The 22,500-nt window shown below is 37.2% G+C and overlaps 2 protein-coding genes across 4 annotated transcripts in view; one reads left to right on the top strand and one right to left on the bottom strand.

The window, feature by feature from the left end:
- The window catches only part of LOC113822232 (broad-complex core protein isoforms 1/2/3/4/5), a 35,868-nt gene extending 34,445 nt beyond the window's left edge, over positions 1-1,423 (bottom strand). The window contains exon 1 of one of the 2 annotated variants that reach the window (XM_070141320.1): positions 1,309-1,423. The gene's annotated coding sequence lies outside the window, so the exon portion shown is untranslated. Of the gene's footprint in view, positions 1-977; positions 1,053-1,308 lie in introns of those variants that run through there. The other variant, XM_070141321.1, reaches the window with a different exon arrangement.
- Positions 1,424-1,540: 117 nt separating this feature from the next.
- LOC113816368 (protein tramtrack, beta isoform) lies at positions 1,541-21,958 on the top strand. 2 transcript variants are annotated; one of them, XM_027368429.2, is made up of 7 exons: positions 1,541-1,653; positions 7,901-7,989; positions 9,352-9,543; positions 10,695-11,393; positions 13,401-13,661; positions 14,968-15,116; positions 18,500-21,958. In XM_027368429.2, the coding sequence occupies exons 1-7, from the start codon at positions 1,647-1,649 to the stop codon at positions 18,783-18,785; spliced, it is 1,683 nt and encodes a 560-aa protein (XP_027224230.1). In that variant the 5' UTR covers positions 1,541-1,646; the 3' UTR covers positions 18,786-21,958. The 2 variants fall into 2 exon arrangements, with proteins under 2 accessions (XP_027224230.1, XP_027224229.1); XM_027368428.2 differs by having other exon boundaries at positions 13,398-13,661.
- The last annotated feature ends 542 nt before the right edge of the window (positions 21,959-22,500 follow it).

Raw genomic sequence — 22,500 nt, 5'->3', positions numbered from 1 at the left:
TATTCAATAAACAGGACTACTTAAAACTCTGCAATTTTGAAATTTTCTTTCACAGTAATAAGATCTAACCATAATATTAACTTTGCTATTGACCACTTCTGTTGATGATAATGAACTTTATCATTTCTCCATTCATAATACAGCTTGTAAAATGATTACCAAAAACAGCATTAACTAACTGACATACATGAAATAGAAAAATACATCTTCAGGAGGAAATATTACCTAATACTTATCTTAAAGTGAGATAAATAAATAAAGGTTTTCTTTGGATTTTTTTTCATCAAATGAGAGAAAGTTGGAAGAACAAGTTTAAACATAATATTGATATCATTATCTCTCCTATCATATCTAAAGAGATAGATATCATTCTGATTATAAGTTTTATGGAGATAAGCATATCTAGGCAGATTACAAAATGAGTGTCAAGCAACATCATTCAATACAATGACTGGCCTGAAGTTTCAATGAACTTTCTCTGCGGATGCAAACACTGCAGATATTGTTGAAAGACAATGCTCACTTTTTATGTTGTTGCATCATCAACTTCTCAGACATCCTATGCACAGAACATTTAGATTTTGTCAGAAGTAGACATCCATATACGAAACTGATCTTGGCTATCAATGACTGTGGGAAAATTCCTTCCTATCATCCGCTTTCATAACCAATACTTCACAAATTCCACAGCACCAAAATAAAACACTGTCTGAAGATGACAACATCCCCTGCCATTCCAAACAACTGGCTGTAAACATCCCCTAGCATCAGACATCCCCTACCATCCTCCCTGCTAATAAATCCACACCTGGGCATGGGAAACCCCTTCCATAACCTCACCTGGACATGGACCCCAAAACTTCACATTCCATGCTCACCTGGCCAAATAACACCTTAAAAAAAAATAATAACAACAACAATAACACACACCCATACCCCCACCCCCTTGGAGGTGCCTGATCTCACCTGGCACTCACCTGGGCGCGGCGTGGCGGTGTGGGCGGCAGGTGTGGCGGGTGCTGGTGACGCCGCCCGTGTGAGAGGCAACAAAGGGCGGCGTGGGGCGGGGCGGGCAGAGGAGAGGCGGGCGGGGTTGGGGGTGAGGTGGGCGGGGGCGGACCCTCACCGTGCGCGGAATGCGGGCGCCACGCAGCACCCACCACCGCCGCCCGCCGCCCGCAACTCTCTCTCTCTCTCTCTATCCACACCAACCTCACCCTCTTCCACACCCTCTCCTCACCTTCGCCCCCCGCCGCCTACCGCACCCACCACGCCGCCGCCCGAACTCTCATTACTAAGTCCACTTACTGTATCTAAGATCCGAGTCGAAGTTGCCCAGAATTTCGGAAAAACATTTGGAGGCGATTGTCCCGTCTTCCACCACTTCCCTCAACCTCACTGTATAAACACCACAACAGCCTCGATCCTTACTCGCTCGGCCGGAGAGAGAGTATTCAATCTTTTATAGTTCCAATCGAAACCTTCTTTATCCACCGAATCGCTTTGCTTTTGCCTCCTCGTAGAGCGTCAGAAACTCATCCTCTTACACTTATAGCCACAAAAACCACAACAAAACTTGTGGTCGAGAAAATCTAAAACCAAAAATGTGAATAATATATACTTTATTACTCCCAATTTTCTCGTCAATGAACGGTAGGTGGACGGAATATGGACGTGCGCTGTATGTGGGAAGCTTTAAGTACTAAGAGAGGCCGGGAAATAGGGAAAAAACGAGACAATTCACTCCCGGGGATCTGTGGCTTCTGCTAGACCCTGAAAATACCACCAAAACAACGCAAGTGTTCGGTATATTTTTCGTTTTTTCCCTAATATCTGGATCTTTTAGTAGATAGGTTTAGGTCGATAGAGCAAATGGGGAATAAAAGGAAGGTTAGGAGGGGAAAGCCATTGGTGGTTTTACTATAATAAACTGATTCCAGGCGTGGAAAAGGTACTTCGTGCGTTGGTGTGTGTTTTTACTCGCATTTGTTTGGGTAAAGGATTTTAAATCGCTGCAAGGCTTTGTTTTGCTGCAGTTTTATGAATTGTTGTTTATATGAGATCATTTTACAACAGAATATTACGTTTGGCATGCACGATATCAGATAAATGACTAATGATTTTTGTGCAGGGCTGGGGGGTAAGGTTTAACTGTTCTTTTATGGGGAAAATGGAGTGTTGTGAATAGGCAGTGCATTTGAAGTATTGCAAAATATGCATGTTGTATAATGTTTTCATGAATATGAAAAGAGCAATTGATTTTTTAATATGAGTAACCTGTCCGAAAGGCTTTATATTTGTAATGTTGCAGATTTGCTTTTAGTTTTGATATATAGTTAGATAGTAATTTATAGTCATGACTATGTAATCACAAACAAAGCATGATTTACTTTTTTTATTTGGTGATTCTTCAGAGTAGTACAGTACAAAGATATAGAAATGTAAGCCTTTATAATTATTATAAGAGTACCCAAATAACATGCACACTCCTATGAATAAAGCTTCGTAAGTGAAACTGACTCAGATGATAGCTGCAGTAAAGGACTACGAACCTTTACGTAGTATATTAAGGCAAGATAGAGCTTTATGGTCAGATGAGAGACCTATCCAAGTGCTGTCTTGCCAGAATATATATGGTAGAGGTTTGTTGGTCTTTGTCATTATGCGAAGTGGAGAGACATGAACAAAATCATATAATAGAGAATTTTATAGTTAAAACCAAACTTTTACCTCCCTTTAAAATACTGTATCTAAAATCTACCCTTATTTTACTATATTAAGACTTTGGATACATTATGGTATCAAATTGGTTACTTGTAGAAAATGTTAGCCTCTAGAAAACCTATATTTCATTTTTTTGCTTATTACTGTCATGTTCAGTTATATTATTTATGTTTCAATATATTCACTTTACTTAAAGTAATACACAACAGCTTGTTTTGCTTGGAGGAAGATACTTCTCTCTTTCTCTCTCTCTCTCTCTCTCTCTCTCTCTCTCTCTCTCTCTCTCTCTCTCTCTCTCTCTCTCTCTCTCTCTCTCTCTCTCTCTCTCTCTCTCTCTCTCTCTCCTCTCTCTCTTTCTTCCTCTCTCCCTCTCTCCCTCTCTCTCTTTCTACCTCCCTCTCTTCCCCTCTCTCTCTTCATCTCTCTCTCTCTCTCCCTCTCTCTCCCCCTCTCTCCCCCTCTCTCTCTCTCTCTCTTTCCCTCTCTCTCTCTCTCTTTCCCTCTCTCTCTCTCTCTTTCCCTCTCTCTCTCTCTCGTTCCCTCTCTTTCTCTCTCTTTCCCTCTCTCTTTCCCTCTCTCTTTCCCTCTCTCTTTCCATCTCTCTTTCCATCTCTTTTTCCATCTCTCTCTCTCTCTCTCTCTCTCTCTCTCTCTCTCTCTCTCTCTCTCTCTCTCTCTCTCTCTCTCTCTCTCTCTCTCTCTCTCTCTCTCTCTCTCTCTCTCTCTCTCTCGCTTTCACTCTCACTCTCACTGTCACTTGCACTTGCACTTGCATTTTCACTTTTTCTCTTACTCTCACTTTCTCTCTCACTTTCTCTTTCACTCTCACGGTTTGGCCGGCAATCTCTCTCTCTCTCTCTCTCTCTCTCTCTCTCTCTCTCTCTCTCTCTCTCTCTCTCTCTCTCTCTCTCTCTCTCTCTCTCTCTCTCTCTCTCTCTCTCTCTCTCATTCATAAAACATTATGTTACATATGTTGCAATATATTCACTTCACTTATTTTTGTATTATATAATTGCTGCGTTTGGATAAGAACAATTTTTTTCTTTCTCAGTCTTTCTCTTTCCTCTCTCCTCTCTCTTCTCTCCCCTCTCCCCTCTCTTCTCTCCCCTCTCTCTTCTCTCCCCTCTCTCTTCTCTCTTCTCTCTTCTCCCTCTTCTCCCTTCTCTTTAACCTCTCTCATTCTCTTTATCCTTTCTCTCTTTCTCTTTTCTCTCTCTCTCTTTCTCTTTCTCTTTTCTCTCTCTCTCTCTCTCTCTCTCTCTCTCTCTCTCTCTCTCTCTCTCTCTCTCTCTCTCTCTCTCTCTCTCTCTCTCTCTCTCTCTCTCTCTCTCTCCTATTTTTTCTCTCTCTTACTCTTTTTCTCTTTTTCAACTTTTCTCTTTTTTTTCTCTTAGTAATCTTCATTTACTTTATTGTAATAGTTTTCCTTGAAGACATGGCTTCCTAGTATATTCTTAATGTGAACACTAAAACATTTAGTAGAATATTTTAGAGTATTTTTCCTTTGTGGCTGAAATCTTCTGGTGGTGTTTGGAAGTTGGAGTCTGTCTGGTGCCGAAAGTGATTAAGATTCCAGATTTTCCTAGCACACAAGTGACTCATAGGTGCTGTATGATTGTACATGTCACTTGATGTCTTCCTACTTCATTTATTGTTGCAGGGACACAATCCCCTATCCAAAACCCTTTGAGCTGGTTGTGCTTGCATTATTAATTTTTTTGGTTTTCAGAAATTCAAATAATATTGCAGTAAAAATGTATGAATGCTCAAATTATGAAGGGTAGAAAAAAGAGTTCAAACATTTTTACACTATATATAGAGTAATATACTGATAAATAAGATAGAGGGATGTTAACCCCTTGGATCCGGTTGCATGACGGAAATCACGAAGCTGAAAACCACGGGCAATGATTTACATAAGTGGCCAACATCCCGAGCGTGCGGCATGTAGGTCGGGTGTGCATAAACACCCATGAGCAGTGACGAGACTCTGTGCCTCACTTTTGAAAAGTGATTTTGTGTAAACTTTTTTAGCTTTATCTCCATTTATCCAGATGGTAATTACTTATTTTCCTTGCTCAGGTTCCATATCATCTTTCTATGTACTAAATAGTAAGAAAAAAATATATGGAGCATTTGGTTATTTGTGTCATATATCTCATTTTTTTGTATTTCTCAAATTTAAGTAATACAACTTGTGCCGCCAGTCACAGCGGCCAGGAATACGGTGCGCAGCATGGAAATGACATCCTCCCTGGAGCTAGCGCTCTTCCAGTCACTGCTTATGCACGTTACACTCCACATTCGTCTATCGATGGGAATAATGCTAAAGCCCCCTTCCAGGTGCCTAATGAGTCAAATCACACTCCAAGAGGTCTATGCACTCGTGGTGAGTCTTTTCCATCACCCTGGCCTTGGATCTTGATGGTTTGTTCACGTCACCCGGGCAGAGGTCCATTTGCCCAATTGGCGGTATATTCACGTTACCCGGGCAGCTACCCAAGTTTTTCCTTGACGTGACCGCAATGTCATCGGGGTATAAGGGGTTAAAGACCATAAGTAAGTCTAGTAGGTAGGCTTTTTGCACATAAACTCAACGCTAAAGATATTCGGTTTTCAGAGGTATGGATATGGGATTGTTAACCTGAATTTTCTGAAAGTTATAGCATTTCTTCATGAAATAGAAATGTTAGGAGAATTCATAATCACAGTGTGTTTGTCTCTATGAATTATGGGTCTTCTTCTGCAAATGGAATATTCATTATGATTATTTGTATTCTTTGAATTAGAAATTTTGTGTTCCTTATCCATTGCTTATAAAAATTATGAATGCAGTTAACTAAGTTTCAGTCCATTATCACAAGTTTATCCATCCACTCAAAATGAAGCTCTTTTCAGTTTCATTTCCACCACCGAGTTCTAGACAAATAACAAGGCCAGTTTTGACACACCAGAGATGATATATTTTCAGTTCAATTTGTGTATATCAATATTGTAATAGATTTAACCATTAACAAACCTAAACCAGCATGTTCAGTTCATCTATAAACAATGTAAATGGTCCATAGATCAACAGACAAATACATTTATTCCACTTATTGTACCAAATGATTATATTGCCGCCATTTCCTCATGATTGTAGCAGGAAGAAACAGTGCCACATGAAGCTGTATTGATTGCAGTATTGCATGTATGTTGATGGTGCCCCTTGAAAATTTATTTTCAACACGTAACCAGAATAAATGCAATGGTGGTTTGTTGGCTTTTACCACAGCACCAAAAATATTCAGACTATTGTGATTTTTATAGACACACTGTGCCATGTGGTTGTAAGATTCACTAAATGCACATGTACAATTTGTGCCCTCCCTCCCATATGGGTCACCTTAGCCTGTTGGATGGAGAAAGTGGTACTAGCATTTCAACACATATCATTCACTGCAGCTTTGTTTTGTGAATTGTGTTTGCACATTGATGGCCACTAAGGAGTCAATTAGTAGGCATATGATCTCCCCTTCCTTTAGTTTATATTATTATTTTTTTTTTCTAAAGAATGATAATGAATAATGTTAATATGAATGCTGTTATTATTATTAATGACTTAATCATTAAAATGTCAAGAATTATATGAAGAGTGTAAAAGAAAACTAACAAATATCTCAAGAAATCAAGGAAAAGGGTAAACTAACAAGATAGTTCGGACTAGTGATTGACTTCTTGATGACTAAGCACTTGTCAATCCATCTGTGTTTAAAGACAGTTAATAAACTAAACTCACAGGAGCCATGTTATACACATGCATGCCATTGTGGGAAACAGTGGGTTGGCTAATTATTTGCGGTGGGCTGATTCAAATTACCAATCCACCAGACTTCTTTTTACCTCAGGGTCTGCTGATAATAGATGCTGTACCATGTTTTTTTTTTTTTTTTTTTTTTTTTTTTTTTTTTTTTTTTTTTTTTGAGGGGGGGGGCTTCTTCTTTGATAATGCTTTTGCCTTTGTCATTAATGAAACATTTTCAAAGAAAATGCACTGAAAAATACCATAAAGTGTCACACAAATTGTTGTGGTCAAGGGTTAATGTCACCATGTTTAGCCAATGTGAGATAGCAGATATAGGTAGATACATAATTATTTGTATGATTTACTTGCTGTTGTTATAATGATCAGAAGTAAAACCAAAATTCCTCTCTTTTATTTACAATATCGAAGAATTCCTTACCATTAATAACCATCAGAATATTCTAGGGAAGAAATCAGTTTAATTTTTGGGTTCAGTAGGCTAAATAGAAGTGGCGCTACTTGGTAACACTTTCCTTGGTAGGTTACTCCTTATGGTGATCTTAACCCATTGGCGCCGGGTGTCATGTACGTACATGCCATGGCTGTTGTGGACCAAACGCTGGGGGCATCATGCCATGCCCTTTCCCGTGCTACTGGCTTGTCGGACGGAGGTTGTTTTTCTCCACTAATAGCGGCTTCATTTATATGGTAAAGATTTTAGGCAATGGCACCTAAAGTGAAGGTAAACCTTCAAAATTTTAATATTTCTATAAATTTTAGCAAAATAAAAGCTTTTATGTCGCTCGCAAACTACTGATCGAGCCAGGTGCAAACAGGGGAAACTGCCGGTGCGCGCTAACAAGCCGGTGCATACGTAAACTTGACAAAATTTTTACCCGTCGCTGATGGGTTAACCCACTAGCACCGGTACATTTTCAAGCTGAAAATAATAGATTCCGGGCGGCTTCAAAAACGCAGGCCAGTACATGACGAGTGGGATATTTGATTTAATTTTACCATTATAATTTATATATTTATTTATTTATTTATTATTTATTTATTTATTTATTTTTTGTGATACACCTGGTACAAGTGGGTTAAGATCAGATTAAGGAAAATTTATTCATCTGATTATTTTTGTCATTTTAAAAACTATTTTCTTGGCAAATCATTCTACTTTGAATTTTAATCATGTTTTTGTATTTTCCACCTTTTGCTTTGCCATGTTTCATCCATTATGCACACATGCCTGAGAGCAATAATTGCCATATTTTAATCTCTGTGAGTGAATATCCCCTTTTTCCTTCTTTTTTCTATATACAAAACCTTTCCCAAAGTCCATTTATGTCTTTATTTTAATATCCTCACTGATTGTAGACATATCTTTTGCAGATCTAGTCATGGGGGCGGACCAATTCTTATTAACGTGGAATAACCACCGCTCCAATTTTGCCGAGGTCTTCACACAGTTGCGTGTGCAGGTATGTTCATTACAGTAGAAAGAACAACAACAATGATCATTTTCTTATATGTATTGTGTTTAAGATTAAATTGTATTCAGAAAAAGTCTATCTTATGCAGAAAAACTTGCACTTTCTAAAATTAGATGATTTAACCCATCAGTTGCAAGTACAGCTATAGCCATCATGAGATAACGGCCTATGACATTTATATGCATCACAACATGCAGCGGGTGAGCTGACTGCACACAGCTAGGGCTTAGCCACAAAGTCTAGACTGTTGCATAATTTAACATCACAAATAAATCATACCCCATCATCATAGCATTAATACAGGGTTATATAATGTAACTTATATAGATAAATTTGAATAATCATCAGTTTTAGTACAAGCATATGGATTATGGTGGTTTAGTGAAAAGTATGTTCATATATTTGAAAATATTTATTTTGGACTATTTTATCATAGAAATCCATATAATCTGTTAGCATGTTATGAATTATGTTACTGCTTTTTTATCCTTTGTAGATCATTGATCTGAAAGGGAATTTACTAATGACAATTTGAAACTAGTAAAGATTATTGGGAAAACTTTGAAAATCTCAGACATTTATCTTTCATGTTTATCTCGTCCATTGTTGCGGGTAAATGTTACATTCTGTGGCATTTAATGTGCACTTTGTCAAGTTTTGCCAAATTTTGTAATGGTTCTCATGACAAGCTAGTGTGTATGGTATCTATTACATCCTGTTTATTCCCAATGGGACCTGTCATGGTGCAGTAAGGTGCATTGCATTCTACCGTGGTCTGACCCGGTGCGTGAGTTTTTGGAGAGAGAATGAGAAAAATGTGACAGACCCAATTAGAATGTGACGGGTTTGGAGGGAACGTGCTTTTATTCATGGTAGATTGTGGACCAAAATGTAGAGCAGTCCCTCCCCCCACCCATGACTTGTCCCAGATACTGTTATAGAATTAGAGAAAATTTAATAAGACCTAACATACCTTGAATATGGAGGGAAAGAGGGTTAAGATCCCATGACAGACTACAGTTTGAGCAAACGGGGCTGCCATGGCCACTGGGAGAATAATGTAAATCTACCCTAATGAATTACGGGTAATGAAACATGTTGTAATTCCTTATTCAGTACTGTTTGTTAAAGCATAAGTCCTCTCCTTCCCAACCACAGTTCTTTCCATTTTTGCCACTTTTGTATTTTTTGTTCATAAAGTTGAAATCAAGAAAAAAAATCCAAATAAGTTGTAAATATAGATACAAACTTTGGGTATCTTTTACACTGACTTTGTAAACATTTTCTCTATCTTTTGCATTATTTTTTTTGTGTGAGAAGGATAATAAAAATACTTTATATTTCCAACAGGACCAGCTTGTTGATGTGACTTTGCTCTGTGATGGTGGCAGCTACCCAGCCCACCGCCTTGTTTTGGCAGCTTGTTCACCGTACTTTCACCAGCTCTTCACACGATTACCCACCCAACATCCTCTCATCTACCTCAGAGATGTGAAGCAGGCAGAGCTTGAAGCCCTGCTGGAGTTTATCTACCGTGGGGAGGTCAGTTTGGTTTCTTCTTGGTGTTTTCCGAGTCCCTTGTTTTTCCTGATGTACTGTTTTGTAGTAGCGTGGGATTTATTTTTGTGTATGGAGTTGAGCAAAAAGACTTATGGTTAAGATTAACAGGGAATTGCCAGTTATGTATATGGCGTATTTTACAAGAGGTTTTAGTAGATTTAAAGAGAGGAAGTTCACTTTCTTATTCTTGGTGACCAAGTTATAACTTTTTTTATGGGTATATACAAATTCTGTCTTTTTTTAGACCAAGTTTTTTGAATGGCCAAATAATGTGAAGGAGGACCCCCCCCCCCAGTATTTTTTTTAATTCTTATAGGTCTTACTTATATATACATACTCTAAGTCATCATATTATTTGCCTGTTGAGAAATCTGGTTGTGCTATTAGAAAATCAATAAAATTTCAAACTTGATAAGAAAAAATAAAAAGATAGTTATGGTTCATTTTATTTTGGCAAGTATTTGTATATGAGGAAATGCATGTATATGTATATATATTTTCTTCTCTCACGCTCTGGAAACTAAAGCCCATGTTTATGTAAACTGTTCAACCTGTCTGCATGTTATAGAAATTAACACATACTTTTAGATATCTTATCACATCTAAAATTCAGTAATATAGAAAGGAGAGTTTTTTTTGCTTTATGACAGTTCTCTCTCTCTAAATATCCTCCAAAATTCAATGTTGAAGAATGAGAGTATTAGTCCTCAATCTTTGTTTCTACATATGTTTCCTTTACTATTCACTACAATTGTAGAAAACCTGTGAGAAACTGGCAGGCATTTTACCTGACTTTTTCATTAATGTATGTATGTAGAGAGATATGGATGAGAATGAATATTCTCACAATAGAAGAGATGCCACTTGCTACTCTATCCACAACAGCCATGGCATATATGTACATGCCATCCAGCGGTAAGGGGTTAAACAGGGTCTAGTAAAGAATGCTTCAGATCCCCTAGATGATATTCTTAGGCTTATGCAGAAGGGTGATCATTTAGGCCTGAGCCTAGTTCCAAAAACTGGGTTTAATAGATGAGAAATTGATTTTTTTTTTTTTCTTCTCCTTCTTCTTCTTCTTTATACATATAGTAGCACAGTACTGACAAGGGTCCTTTATTGCAATCCCACAGGTGAGTGTTGCCAACAGTGAGCTTACAGGCCTCATCAAAATAGCAGAGAGCCTGCGCATCAAAGGTCTTGGAGATGTTTCCCAGCGTGATCAGCAACCCCAGGCTGGGGAGAAGAGAGCTGGAACACCTTTCTCTCCAGCCTCCCCTGTGTCCCAAAACAATAACCCCCGACCCAAAAAGGTACCACGTCTTTCTAATAACAACGGAGAATCAAAGGGCCTGGAGCCAAACTTTGCCTCCTTGCTCTCTCCCGCCAACAGCTACGGCCATGCCCTGAACAAGTCCAGCAATAACAAGAGTAGTGATGGATTTGCACAGCTCATGGACTCTGGGTGTCCAGATCTCCCCGAGCAGGAACTAGATAGCGACCAAACCCCAAACCCTGCATGGGACCCATCCCTCTCCGAGTCCAAACTAAGATCTTGCCTCGAGGGCCTGGAGTCTGTCACCGCCGCTCAATCACTTGCTCAGTCTGTTGCTCACACAGTCGCTCAGTCCATCGCAATCCCTCGAACCCTTTTCACTTCCACCCCTACCAAAGTATCATCAAGCAAAAAGGAATCGACTGACAATGCCAAGGAGGGCAGCCGCGGCTCCTCCCGGAGAAAGAACCACGAGCCCCAAGAAAGCAAGAGAGGCAAAGGAGGATTGATAAATGCCATGTTGAACGTCAATGCAGACACAGAAAAGGAGGGAAAAGTAAGTTTTTTTTTATTCTTTCCTTTTTTTTTTCAAATAGAGTTTACCTTTTTATATGTTTGGATAATATATCCGGGAAAGATATAATGAAGAAATAGCCTATTAACCAAAATATTTGCATTTAATCTTAATTGGCCTAGTCCATGTGATATCACCTATGTTTATACAGCCCTGACAGAATTTTTCCCAATGGGTAATTAACCTATTGATGCCAGATACATGCACTGTAGATTTGTTTGTTGACTTTGCAAATGTCACCTCTGAGCTGGTTTAGAGGCCTGCTTGACCTCACCTGGTTGCCCTATCCTTTGAATGTTTGGGAAATAAAGTCAAATAGTACTATTAATGATATTATTTTTATGGACATTATAATTATTATTATTATTATGTTATAATGATGCTAATAGTGATAAAGCAGAAAAAAAGCAAAAATTCAAGGAATATGACAAATGAATGAGAACAGGTATGCCAAGTAATTAATTCCTTGATGACTCCTTGGAACCGTCTACATGCCAGTAAAATTAAGAAATTAAAATTGCAACAGGCAGTGCATGTGTACTGGGCCTCCCAACATCAACGGGTTAAAAGAGGACTCCCATGACCTGTCAGCCATTTAAAAAAGAAGCTTAGGACTTACTAGTTTTAAAAGAAAAAAAAGAGATATGCTTTGAAGGGTAAATCCAGTCCCACAGAAATCTCAGTAATCCATAGGAAAAAATAGTAATTCTTCAATTCATTTTGAAAGTACTTTAAAGCCAGAACCAAGTTATCCAGATCATGAGGTAAGCTGAAAGGCACCATGATATCAGTGACCTTGAAATGTAATGGAGTTATAAAGCTTTCAGTATTAGTCGCTGATTACCAATTGAGTCAAAGTATCATGATTGTAGGAGGAACAGACAAGTTTTGCTTTTGCTGTTCTTTGCCTATTTTCTTGCTTGTGCCACACATTTGTGATTTATCCTTTTGTTGCATGTTACCCCGTTTTCCTCATTTGCTTGCACACTTTATGTTATGTCCATATTTACTGGTAAATTTGATGTGTGTTCAAGTTTTTGTTCACATTCCTTACAATGTCTTGGTATCTGAGTCCAGAAGTAAATACAACCATCTTTAGTGGGAAAAAAAAGAAAAAGAAGGAAAGAAAAAAGAAAAAAAGAGATTGCCGAATTGAGTGATCGTGCAGCGTTTATTTCGTATATTATCTGTGGATCATAAACTCTCGGGGTTTACTCTTATCTTATCTTGTTGACAGGTCTAATTTCTGTAATTTTTCCCTCCCAATCACCAGTTTTTGCTTTGGTTTTATTTGTGGTTTGGTATACTGTGTTTTTTATGAAGTCCGGAATTATGGCTTTTCTTTGTTATTGTTTTTATTCTTTTTATTTCTCTTTTCCTGTTGTAAATTTAATATCTGTCATAAAAAGAAAATATTATTACAGATATTAGATAGTACTCTAGTATAATTAGAAATTATAATGATAGTGTAAATGAGATTTTCTTTTTCAGTTGAATTTGTAATTATTGTTTGTATTTAGAATTCATCTTTTACTTTTATTTTTGTATTTATTTATATTAATTTTACATATTTCCTGTTCTCAATTTTTTAGCTGAAAGTCTGTTTTATATTTGTTGATGTTCATATTAGTTGTAGGCTTATATTTCTAATTCCAAACGGATTTCACCCATTCATGTTGGTAACATCCTGTGCATTTGAGCTTGAATCTTCAAATGTAGAAATATGAAGTCTTTCATATATAAACCATTAAGGGGTTAGAACAGTTAGCAGAAATGGTAAAGGTATTCTTATCAACACTGTAAATATTACACCACCACAAAATCTGGCTATTAGTAAAGCTTGACTCTGGAAAGAATCTATATAAGTTAGTGCTGAATAGAATCAAAGGTGTTTGCTACAAGAAGGATAATCAAGCCAATCTCATTGGAGTTTATGAGGTCACATGTATTTCTTCTTATTTTTCATTTTTACTTTTTTCTGAACAGCAGGTTGCCAAGGAGAATGTCAAGACCGAGCCGGACACGGACAACATCACAGACACCGACACCTGTCCTGAACCCTCTCCACTGCCCCTTTATGATACCACAACAGACATTGCAGGATCCATTGGGGATCTGACAAACCCCATCTTTGCTAGCTATCGCCACATGCTCAGCTTAGGGAATGATGACCGCTCGTTCTCTCCCCTGATCCCAACGACTGTCCAAGAGCAGCAGCAGGTCCCATCCCCCACTGGGAGGGAATCACGGGTGAGTAGTATTTGTGAATATGTGTATGGGTGATAAGTCCAGTCAATTTTCAGTATATATTAGATATGTATGTGTGCGTGCCTGTGTTTTTCTACAATTTCTGAAGTACCTCAAAATACCTAAATTTTAACTGTTGACCGGTGGGGTGTGATACAGTTAGTATGGAATAAGAGTAACTAGGGCTTTTTTTCTTTCTTTCTTTCTTTCTTTCTTTTTTTCTTTTTTCTTTTTTTTTTTTTTTTTTTTTTGAGGGTGGGGTTAAAGATTGTTAAATTTGTTTAAAAACTGAGGTTGAAAGTTGAGTTCTGCTCAGCAGTTCATGCCTGAATTAAGGAATCCTTAAAAGACAAGTAGCTTAATTGATGCAAAATCTAAAATTAGAATAAAAGTTGAGTATTGGGTGCTACAGAAAATAGGGGGAATAAATCTTATTATTTGTGATATTTTGACTGCATAGTTTTGAAGGCCATCTAAAATATAATGTGAAGTATTTGAAAATGGGTGATGGTTTGTCTACTAAATTTGTTTATCTGCTGTAAAGACAAATGAATAATTAACTCCTTAGTGATGGGTGTAGCCATAGCCATCGTGACCTAATCATGTTTTACGTGTATACGAATCATAACTTGCTCATGAGTGAGCAGGCCAGTTCTATGAAGCATAAACCCTGCCAGAAAGACTAGACTTCTTGCAAAATAATTACGTCATAACAAATTCTGGCCCAGTCATGGTAGGGTTAATGTTTTATCATGCATAGCTATTCTAAATATTTGGTATGTATAATTGAATGTGAATTGAATATCATTTCAGTTGTAATTATTATCATTTTATGAATCAGAGAAGTAAGACATTTGAAGTAATTAACAGACAAATGAAAAGTTGGATGCAAGTTCTTGTGTACATACAGGTTTTCTGCTAATTTTAGTTTTTAGAATTATAGTGTAATGGTTATCACACATTTCCATATCTTTTCTTTTATCATCATCATATTATCTGGTTTTAAAAATTTATTTACTATTATTCTGCTCTTTCAAATTCTTTCTGCTTTACATCCTCCTTTTCAGAATTTTCTTTATTTTTCAATGAAAGAAATATAATTTTTTCTGAGTTTTTAATGTTTATATTAATCTTTATTTAGTATTGTTGTGAAATATGTAATACAAATACACCACCATTGATGCTTCTGTTGCTACTACAAAAATGTGATAATACTAACACCAACAAAACAGCAATGATATCCACTAATCGCATCCTTGAGAAATTCTTACATCTGCAGCTAGATCTGTAATTTTGATAATGTTTCCAGAGCTTGACATGTCAGCTGTGTGGCGCAACCATCAAGCACATTGCCAATTTCCGTCGGCACATGAAACAACATCTCAACCCTCGGCGCTTCCCTTGTCCTTGGTGTTCTGCAGCATTTGGACGCAAAGACAACTTGAAGACCCACACACGGTGAGTAATTTGGAACAAAAGGATTGTACTTGTTGAGAATGAATTATTTTAACCCATTGGATCTTGGTGTCTCACTAACCACGCATGGCCCCAAATCTGGGTATTAGGCGCGCTCGCTCGCTCTCTCTCTCTCTCTCTCTCTCTCTCTCTCTCTCTCTCTCTCTCTCTCTCTCTCTCTCTCTCTCTCTCTCTCTCTCTCTCTCTCTCTCTCTCTCTCTCTCTCTCTCTCTCTCCCCGCCGCTCCAGAGGAGAGAGAGGAGGCAGGAGAGAAAGAGTCAAGAAGAGAGAGGAGAGAAGAGAAGAGAGAGGAGAGAAGAGAAGAGAGAGGAGAGAAGAGAAGAGAGAGGAGAGAAGAGAAGAGAGAGGAGAGAAGAGAAGAGAGAGGAGAGAAGAGAAGAGAGAGGAGAGAAGAGAAGAGAGAGGAGAGAAAGAAGAGAGAGGAGAAGAGAGAAAGAAGAGAGAGGAGAGAAGAGAAAGAAGAGAGAGGAGAGAAAAGAAAGAAGAGAGAGGAGAGAAAAGCAAAAAAGCCCCCTTCTAAATGCCAAATGAGTGTAATTACCCTCCAATAGGTTTTTACACTTTCCATCACCCTGGCCATTGCTCATAATAGTGATTTACTCATAGTTTTTCTTTTTTGATTAACTTTTATTTTTGTATATTGTTTTTTCAGTTAGTTTACCAGTAGATTGTTATAGACAATTACGAACTGATTAACAATAGGAAACATATCATTGAGGGGCAACTATTTGAAGTAATTGAAATCAATTTTTTTGGTATAAATGTCAAGGTGTCAATTAACCCGTTGGATCTGTGTGCTTCACGGAAATCACTATGCCAAAAATATGGACATAGGGTTATGTAAGTAGCCAACATCCTGGGCATGCGGTGTGTAGACCAGGCGTGCACGAACACCCATGAGCGGTGACAAGACTTTGTGCCTCCCCTTTGCAAAGTTATTTCGTTTAAACTTTTTAAGCATTTTTGCCATTTTCCAATGTCCATATTTGTCTTGATTTGCTTTATCCAGATAGTGATAGCTTTATTTTCCTTACACAGACTCCATATTATCTCTCTATGAAGCAGATAACTCAGTGCAAGAAAAAAAGAAAGTATGGAATATTTGGCTATTTGTGTCATATATCCCATTTTATTGTAATTTTCAATTTTCTGTAATACAACCTGCGCCGCTGGTCACAGCAGCCACTAATATGGTGCACAGCAAGGAAATGGCGTCCTCCCTGGAACGGGAGCTCTTCCAGTCACGGCTTACACATGTTTCATTCCACAATCGTTTATTGATGGGAATAATGCTAAAGCCCCCCATCAAAGCGCCAAATGAGTCAAATCACACTCCAAGAGGTTTGTGCACTCATAGAGAGTCTTTTCCATCACCCTGACCTTCGCTCATGACGGCAAGTTCGTGCCATCTGTCCCGCAGCTATTTTGCCTGATGACGGCATGTTTATGACACCCGGCCCTCGACCCAGATTTTTGTGTGCTGTGCTGGCACAGTGGTAAGGTGCTGGTCTAGCAATCTTGCAGACCTACGTTCAATCCCACGCCCGAACAAGTGTGTGGTAACCCCGGCCATTCCTTGCACACGGGGTGATTTGGGCAAAATAAAACAGACGGTATGTCACAGCAAAGAATATCCATTGTAACAAATGGAATTAAAAAATATAGTAGATATGATTCGATGTCGACAAATTCATCATAAAAGAATGTTAAGGGTTCGGTGATAATACATGAGCAGTTACAAGTCTGTATCTCCAAAAATAAACTCGCAATGAATAGATATTCACACGGACTGGAGGCCCATGCGCGTTCAAGGCCGTCTCGCAGGGACCCACGCGACAAAGCTCCAAGCATTGCCACTGCTTTAGACTTTTCTGATTGCAATAGTTTTACATATGCACTTTCATTTGAAACTAATTAATTGATTAAACATCATTATGCCATTATAAATCGATTTACGAGAAAAAAATAAATATAAAGAAAGAGTATAATATAATTTATTTGTTTAAACTCGTAAAATCGGCCTATAAATATCTGATATGTATTAGTACATCACAAGATTCATGCACGATAAACGAATATAAGAGATTTGATATAAGAGATTTGTATTTCAAAATATTTTTGATCTATCAACATTTTCTAAATGATTATTTGTAACGAACACTAAACAAATCATTGTCCCTCCATAACAAGTACTCCGCTGGTGACTAAACGTTTATCGCTTGTTTCGAGGCGGAATCACGTGGTTAGGCGATGGGGAAGAAGAGTAGACTAACCCTCGACCCAGATTTTTGTGTGCTGTGCTGGCGCAGCGGTAAGGTGCTGGTCTAGCAATCTTGCGGGCCTACGTTCAATCCCACGCCCGGCTAGTGAGTGGTAACCCTGGCCATTCCTTGCACATGGGGAGATTTGGGCAAAATAAAACAGACAGTATGTCACAACAAAGAATATCCATTGCAACAAATGGAATTTTAAAAACTAAATCTTTTCTATGACAGAACCGTACCGTCATCCAGATCATAGGGGTCAGAGAGGACTGTACTTGACTTACTCCATTTACCATATGCCGTTGGGGATGGCATGTGTGTATATGCCATGTTCACTGTGTATTTAATTTAGTCATTTTTTTACATATTGATGGCACAACAGGTACTAAATCAGCAATGAGCCAATTGCGAGAACTATGCTTTCTCACCTATTTACCCTTTTCCTTGATTTTCTGTAATATTTTCTGGTATTTAATACTACTGTTAGTAATGTCAATACATTATAGTAATTGGGATGTTTATGATAAAGATAATAGTATCAATGTTGATAGCATTAGTAAAAAGAAAAAAAAAAAAAACTTTTTCTTGCAAACTCAAGGAAAGGTGAAATCAAGTGTCTTCCTTCGTGGCTAAGCACTGGCAGAGCCATCTGTGTACAGAGACATTTAATAAAACAATACAAAAGTGAACACTTTTTCCCGTGTGTATTGGGTTAACCATTATCCTGTTTTAGGTTTTAAATTTCATGGTTGCATGATGATAGATATGGAAAATAAGAATAAAAGGATGCAAATTTCATCAATAAAATGGACATATTTTGCAGTTGGTGACTTCAATATTAGCAAGTAAACTTCTTGTTAAAGCATATAATTTATAGTTAGTGAGCCCAGAAACTGATGAAGTTTGGAGAGTGCTTCAGATAGAAACATGTGATTCAAGAGTTCTAATCAGATCCATGATGTGATAAATTGGGCTACATAAGTAGTCAATTAATTTTCTCATCTTTCTCAGAAGTGGTTTCTATCCTCTTTCAGTATCATTCAGGAAGCAAATGTCATGATGATAGTAATTGTTCATAAGATTGTTGCCTTCTCTTTACAGGAAGCACCATCCAGCTGAGGTTGAGGCCCAGGAAGCTGGCGTGTTACGAGCAGAGAGTGCTAGAACAGACAGTGGGGAAGGCGGAGAGGATGGCACAGTCCTTACAGGTTTGAATGGCCTAGAAAGTGAAGGGGGAGATGGCACAGCACCTGATGATGGTGACAAGGAGGATGTGGACCGGGAGGACTCATCAGACCATCACGAGAGCTTGGTGATCGCAGAGGACACAGAAGAGGAGGAGGAGGAAGAGGACGACTCGCACCTTCAGGTGGAGAAGGACTCTTAACTGTCCGGTAGCCAAAGAACCAAACAAGAACTAGGATACCACTAGGGCAGGTCAGGGTTTTTGCAGCTATTATAGCATGTGGAGGGGAGAGAGCTACAGACAAACAGACAGAGAGTGATCGATGAACATTCTTCAGTATTCTCTGCAGAAGATTTTTTTGAAAAAAGAAAAAAGCTCGGCCACCTCCTAGGATTAAGGTGAGAGGGTTTTAAAACTGCAGAGATGTTCTAACATTTCTATATTTTAACACGTAGCTGTGTTTGTAGCCGGTAAATTTTACAGTGCCTGTAATTGATAGAGGCAGACAGAGTTTGTTGCAAACAAATATTTTGTATCTATGACAATATTTGATATGCCTTAATATTCAATTATTGAATGATTCACAGTCTTTTGAAGGTTCAGGAATTTTGTATGAGATTAAAAATTGTGAAAAGCCTTGCCTCTTTGCTCATATCAGTACAGCCAATAGACACATCTAGGGTGTTTTACTGTACAATGAACTTTTCATATTTTGATGCATTGATGACTTTAGATTTCGTACCTAGTAGTGTCTAGTCAGAAGGAACTTACCTTGTATGTGTGTGTGTTTGTGTGTCTGCATTTCTGCGAGTGTGAAAGTGTGTTGATTTGAGTACAAGTGTTACAAAGAAGCTGCAATAATAGTCTAGTCTAAACATTGCCATATATACCAAACACTTTACTACATGATCACTCTTGTATGTGTATTATACGCTTGTACTTTGCTAATCAGCTCTGCTGTCAGGAAACTTGCTGAGTTGGAAATATTACGAAACATTCATATGATTTCCATAGTTTGGCCTTCTTTGGATTTATGTTTTATATACTTGTAATGTTAGCATTTCCTATCTAATATTACCACTATATATTTTATGCATAACCTAGCATTATATCTTTGAGGAACTTGTAATATAGTCATATATATTTTCTGTTAAACTTTTAAGCGAAGGGACCTATTTGTAGGCTGATTAAGCAGAGCGACATTCAGATTATGCATACAAAAAGAGAGTAGCTTATGCTCACATACGAACCAAAGTGTCTAATAGGAAATTGTTAAAACAATATGTGGTTCTTGCTGCCTGGTAAGACATTTCTTCAGTCATAAAGCTTTTGAAAGTTGTTTTGTGTTGACTCTTCTTGACTGATTTCAAAGCTTGTTATTTATTTTATAATTTTTTTCTTTTATGCTTGAGTAGCATTTTAAAGACATTTAAACCTAGTCCTACATCATCTTTAAAGTTTGGTTTTAGTCAGTTTTTGCTTAAGCATTGCAAGGAGTCTATGCACCCGGAGTAGAAGATACCAAGTTTTCCCATTGCATGAGTTCAGTACCAAAGAAAGTCATGTGTTTGTAATTGCTTCTCAGAGAAAGAAAATATAAGAGTTTGGTTCACTGCATCATTGCATCCTAAATGTGCTTAATTCTTTCTTTAAATCTGTGTGTGCATTTGTGAAGACGGTATTAGCCAGACCTGCATTTTGAGAACGGAAATTCATATAATAAGATCTAAATATTAGCCATTAGTCTTTTTCTGCACAGTTATGTATCCATTATTGGTCAGAGTCTGCAACTTTCTGTAAAAGAGCTAGAAAGTTTAACTTGTATGCACATTTTCATAGTTTTATGGAAAATATATTTTCTCTATGTGCACAGGAAATAATATATGGTTCATCAATTTTCTATAATGAGGTTTTTTATGTATAGCCCAAATTAGGATGTTTAAGAAATACTGTACTTAATGATATATTTAATGCATGAATACTATTTATTTTTCATATCTTGATATGTTCCTCTTGATTTGTGGCCATAAAAGGGGTAAGATTTCACCATATCCAGAAGGACATGACCATTGATGGAATATATGCTGTCTGCAGAATATTTTTAGTCTGCTTTTGAATTGCAAAATTTTTTATCCATGACGTACAGGAATTCAGATTGAAAACAGATATGTTACAGTAAAAAAAATATTGCATTCATTAATTTTGTTGCTAGTCTGGACATTGAGGTTGTTGAATGGCAATCAAAATTTATTTTAAGGTCACTAGTCAAACAATAAGAATAAGAAAAATAACATTTTGGCAGTACTAACAAGTCAAGTGGTATGAATTTCTTTCACTAAAATTAACTAGTAGAAGTGTGGTGGTGTTGCTCTCTTAACAAATATATGGTCTAGTCGTTATGAAGCAGGAATCACTAACAACTAACTTAAAGAAATAACTAACCCAGTCAATCATCTGACACATTAAGTTATAACAAAGAACCGAGCCTTTATTACAAAGAGCTGTGGAGACCTTTTGAAGAGTGGAGTGATATTGTAAGTTCTGTTTGATGATAAAAATAATGTTTTTTATCAATTTTATTTAACATTTCTGTTGAGATATAGCTGTGTGTAAGAGAACAGATATACCAGATAGAAACAAAAACAGATTCTGGTCTCTTTCAGGAAAGTATTTTGAATTTTGTTTGATGTAATATTGCGTTCCTCTTCACCACAACTATGAAGGGGCCTTATGACGTGAAAGGGATGAATATAATGATGTTGATAAGAATTCTTATAGATTTTTTTCGTTTTGATTTGAGTGTGGTAACGTGTAGTTTGGATGTCTTGTATAGTATGGGGGTAGCTCAACTTACTCTAGGTATTATCTGCTTCAGGTAATCCATAAGATATATTAACTCCTCTTTGAAATGTGAGAGTGTGATGTAGTTACTACAATTTAAGGCAATTTGACAATCTGCATCTGTGTCTGATTTAGATGATAACCATTATTATTATTATTTATTATTCTCTTTTTTCATTCTTTCTTTAAAGTTCTGACACTTAAAGCCAAAATGATACATTCGGATCCTTGTTCCCATGTATATATTTCTCCATGATTCGGCAATATGAGTCAGGTCATTTTGTAATTATTGTAGGATTATTATTTATATTATTATTATTATTATTAGATTAAGAAGACAGAGGTTACAGAAGGATGTTGCTTGTACATCTTTATACAAAGTCTTAGATTTTTTTCTTTTCCTTTTTTGATGATTATTATTAATACATATACATATAGATGTTCATCTCGCGGTCTTAGAATGTTCCCAATTCAAACTTGAGAAAATAAGCTGTGTTATATAAGTAATAAAATGAAGAAAAAAGAAAAAAAAATATCAGCAAAATGCAGGATTACAATGCATAGGTATGAAGTATATCATTTACATTGTGTGTTTCATACATGTAATAATACCCTTGTGTAATTTTTTTGATAGATGGATAACCTATATTACATAACACTCTTTGTGCATGTAAATTTTTGATCTGTGTTGTTTGAATTGTTATCAGACTTAGCCACAGAAAAATGCAAATTTTGGGCCAAACAGACCACATAGAATTTGAAATAGATTAGAGAGCTGTAACAGCTGCATCTGAGTCTTTGTATTTTATAAAGTTTGAATGTAGTTTAGACACTTAACAAGAAGCCTTTGGTATCATAGTGCAAATTGTACTGATGCACATTAATGTCACTGTGACATGCATTTGTAAGGTAATACTTTCTATTGATATATATGTATATAAAACATTTTGTATGTGCATTATATACATGTATCCTTCTTTTCCAGTGTTAAATTACGTTCTTGTGTAAGGGATACCATACCAACAGACATACCACGCAAGACCTATACATTGCATTTGTGATATATTTTAGAAGA

Source organism: Penaeus vannamei, chromosome 28 (assembly GCF_042767895.1).
Source record: "Penaeus vannamei isolate JL-2024 chromosome 28, ASM4276789v1, whole genome shotgun sequence".
Taxonomy (NCBI): domain Eukaryota; kingdom Metazoa; phylum Arthropoda; class Malacostraca; order Decapoda; family Penaeidae; genus Penaeus; species Penaeus vannamei.
Note: the sequence above shows the minus strand (reverse complement) of the source record. Positions and strands in the feature narration are given on the sequence as shown.

Bases quoted from the DNA above. Each gene is read 5' to 3' on its own strand.
- LOC113816368 (XM_027368428.2), top strand. The intron at 7,990-9,351 runs GTATGTTCATTA...TATTTCCAACAG, and splicing joins TCACACAGTTGCGTGTGCAG to GACCAGCTTGTTGATGTGAC. The intron at 15,117-18,499 runs GTGAGTAATTTG...TTCTCTTTACAG, and splicing joins AACTTGAAGACCCACACACG to GAAGCACCATCCAGCTGAGG.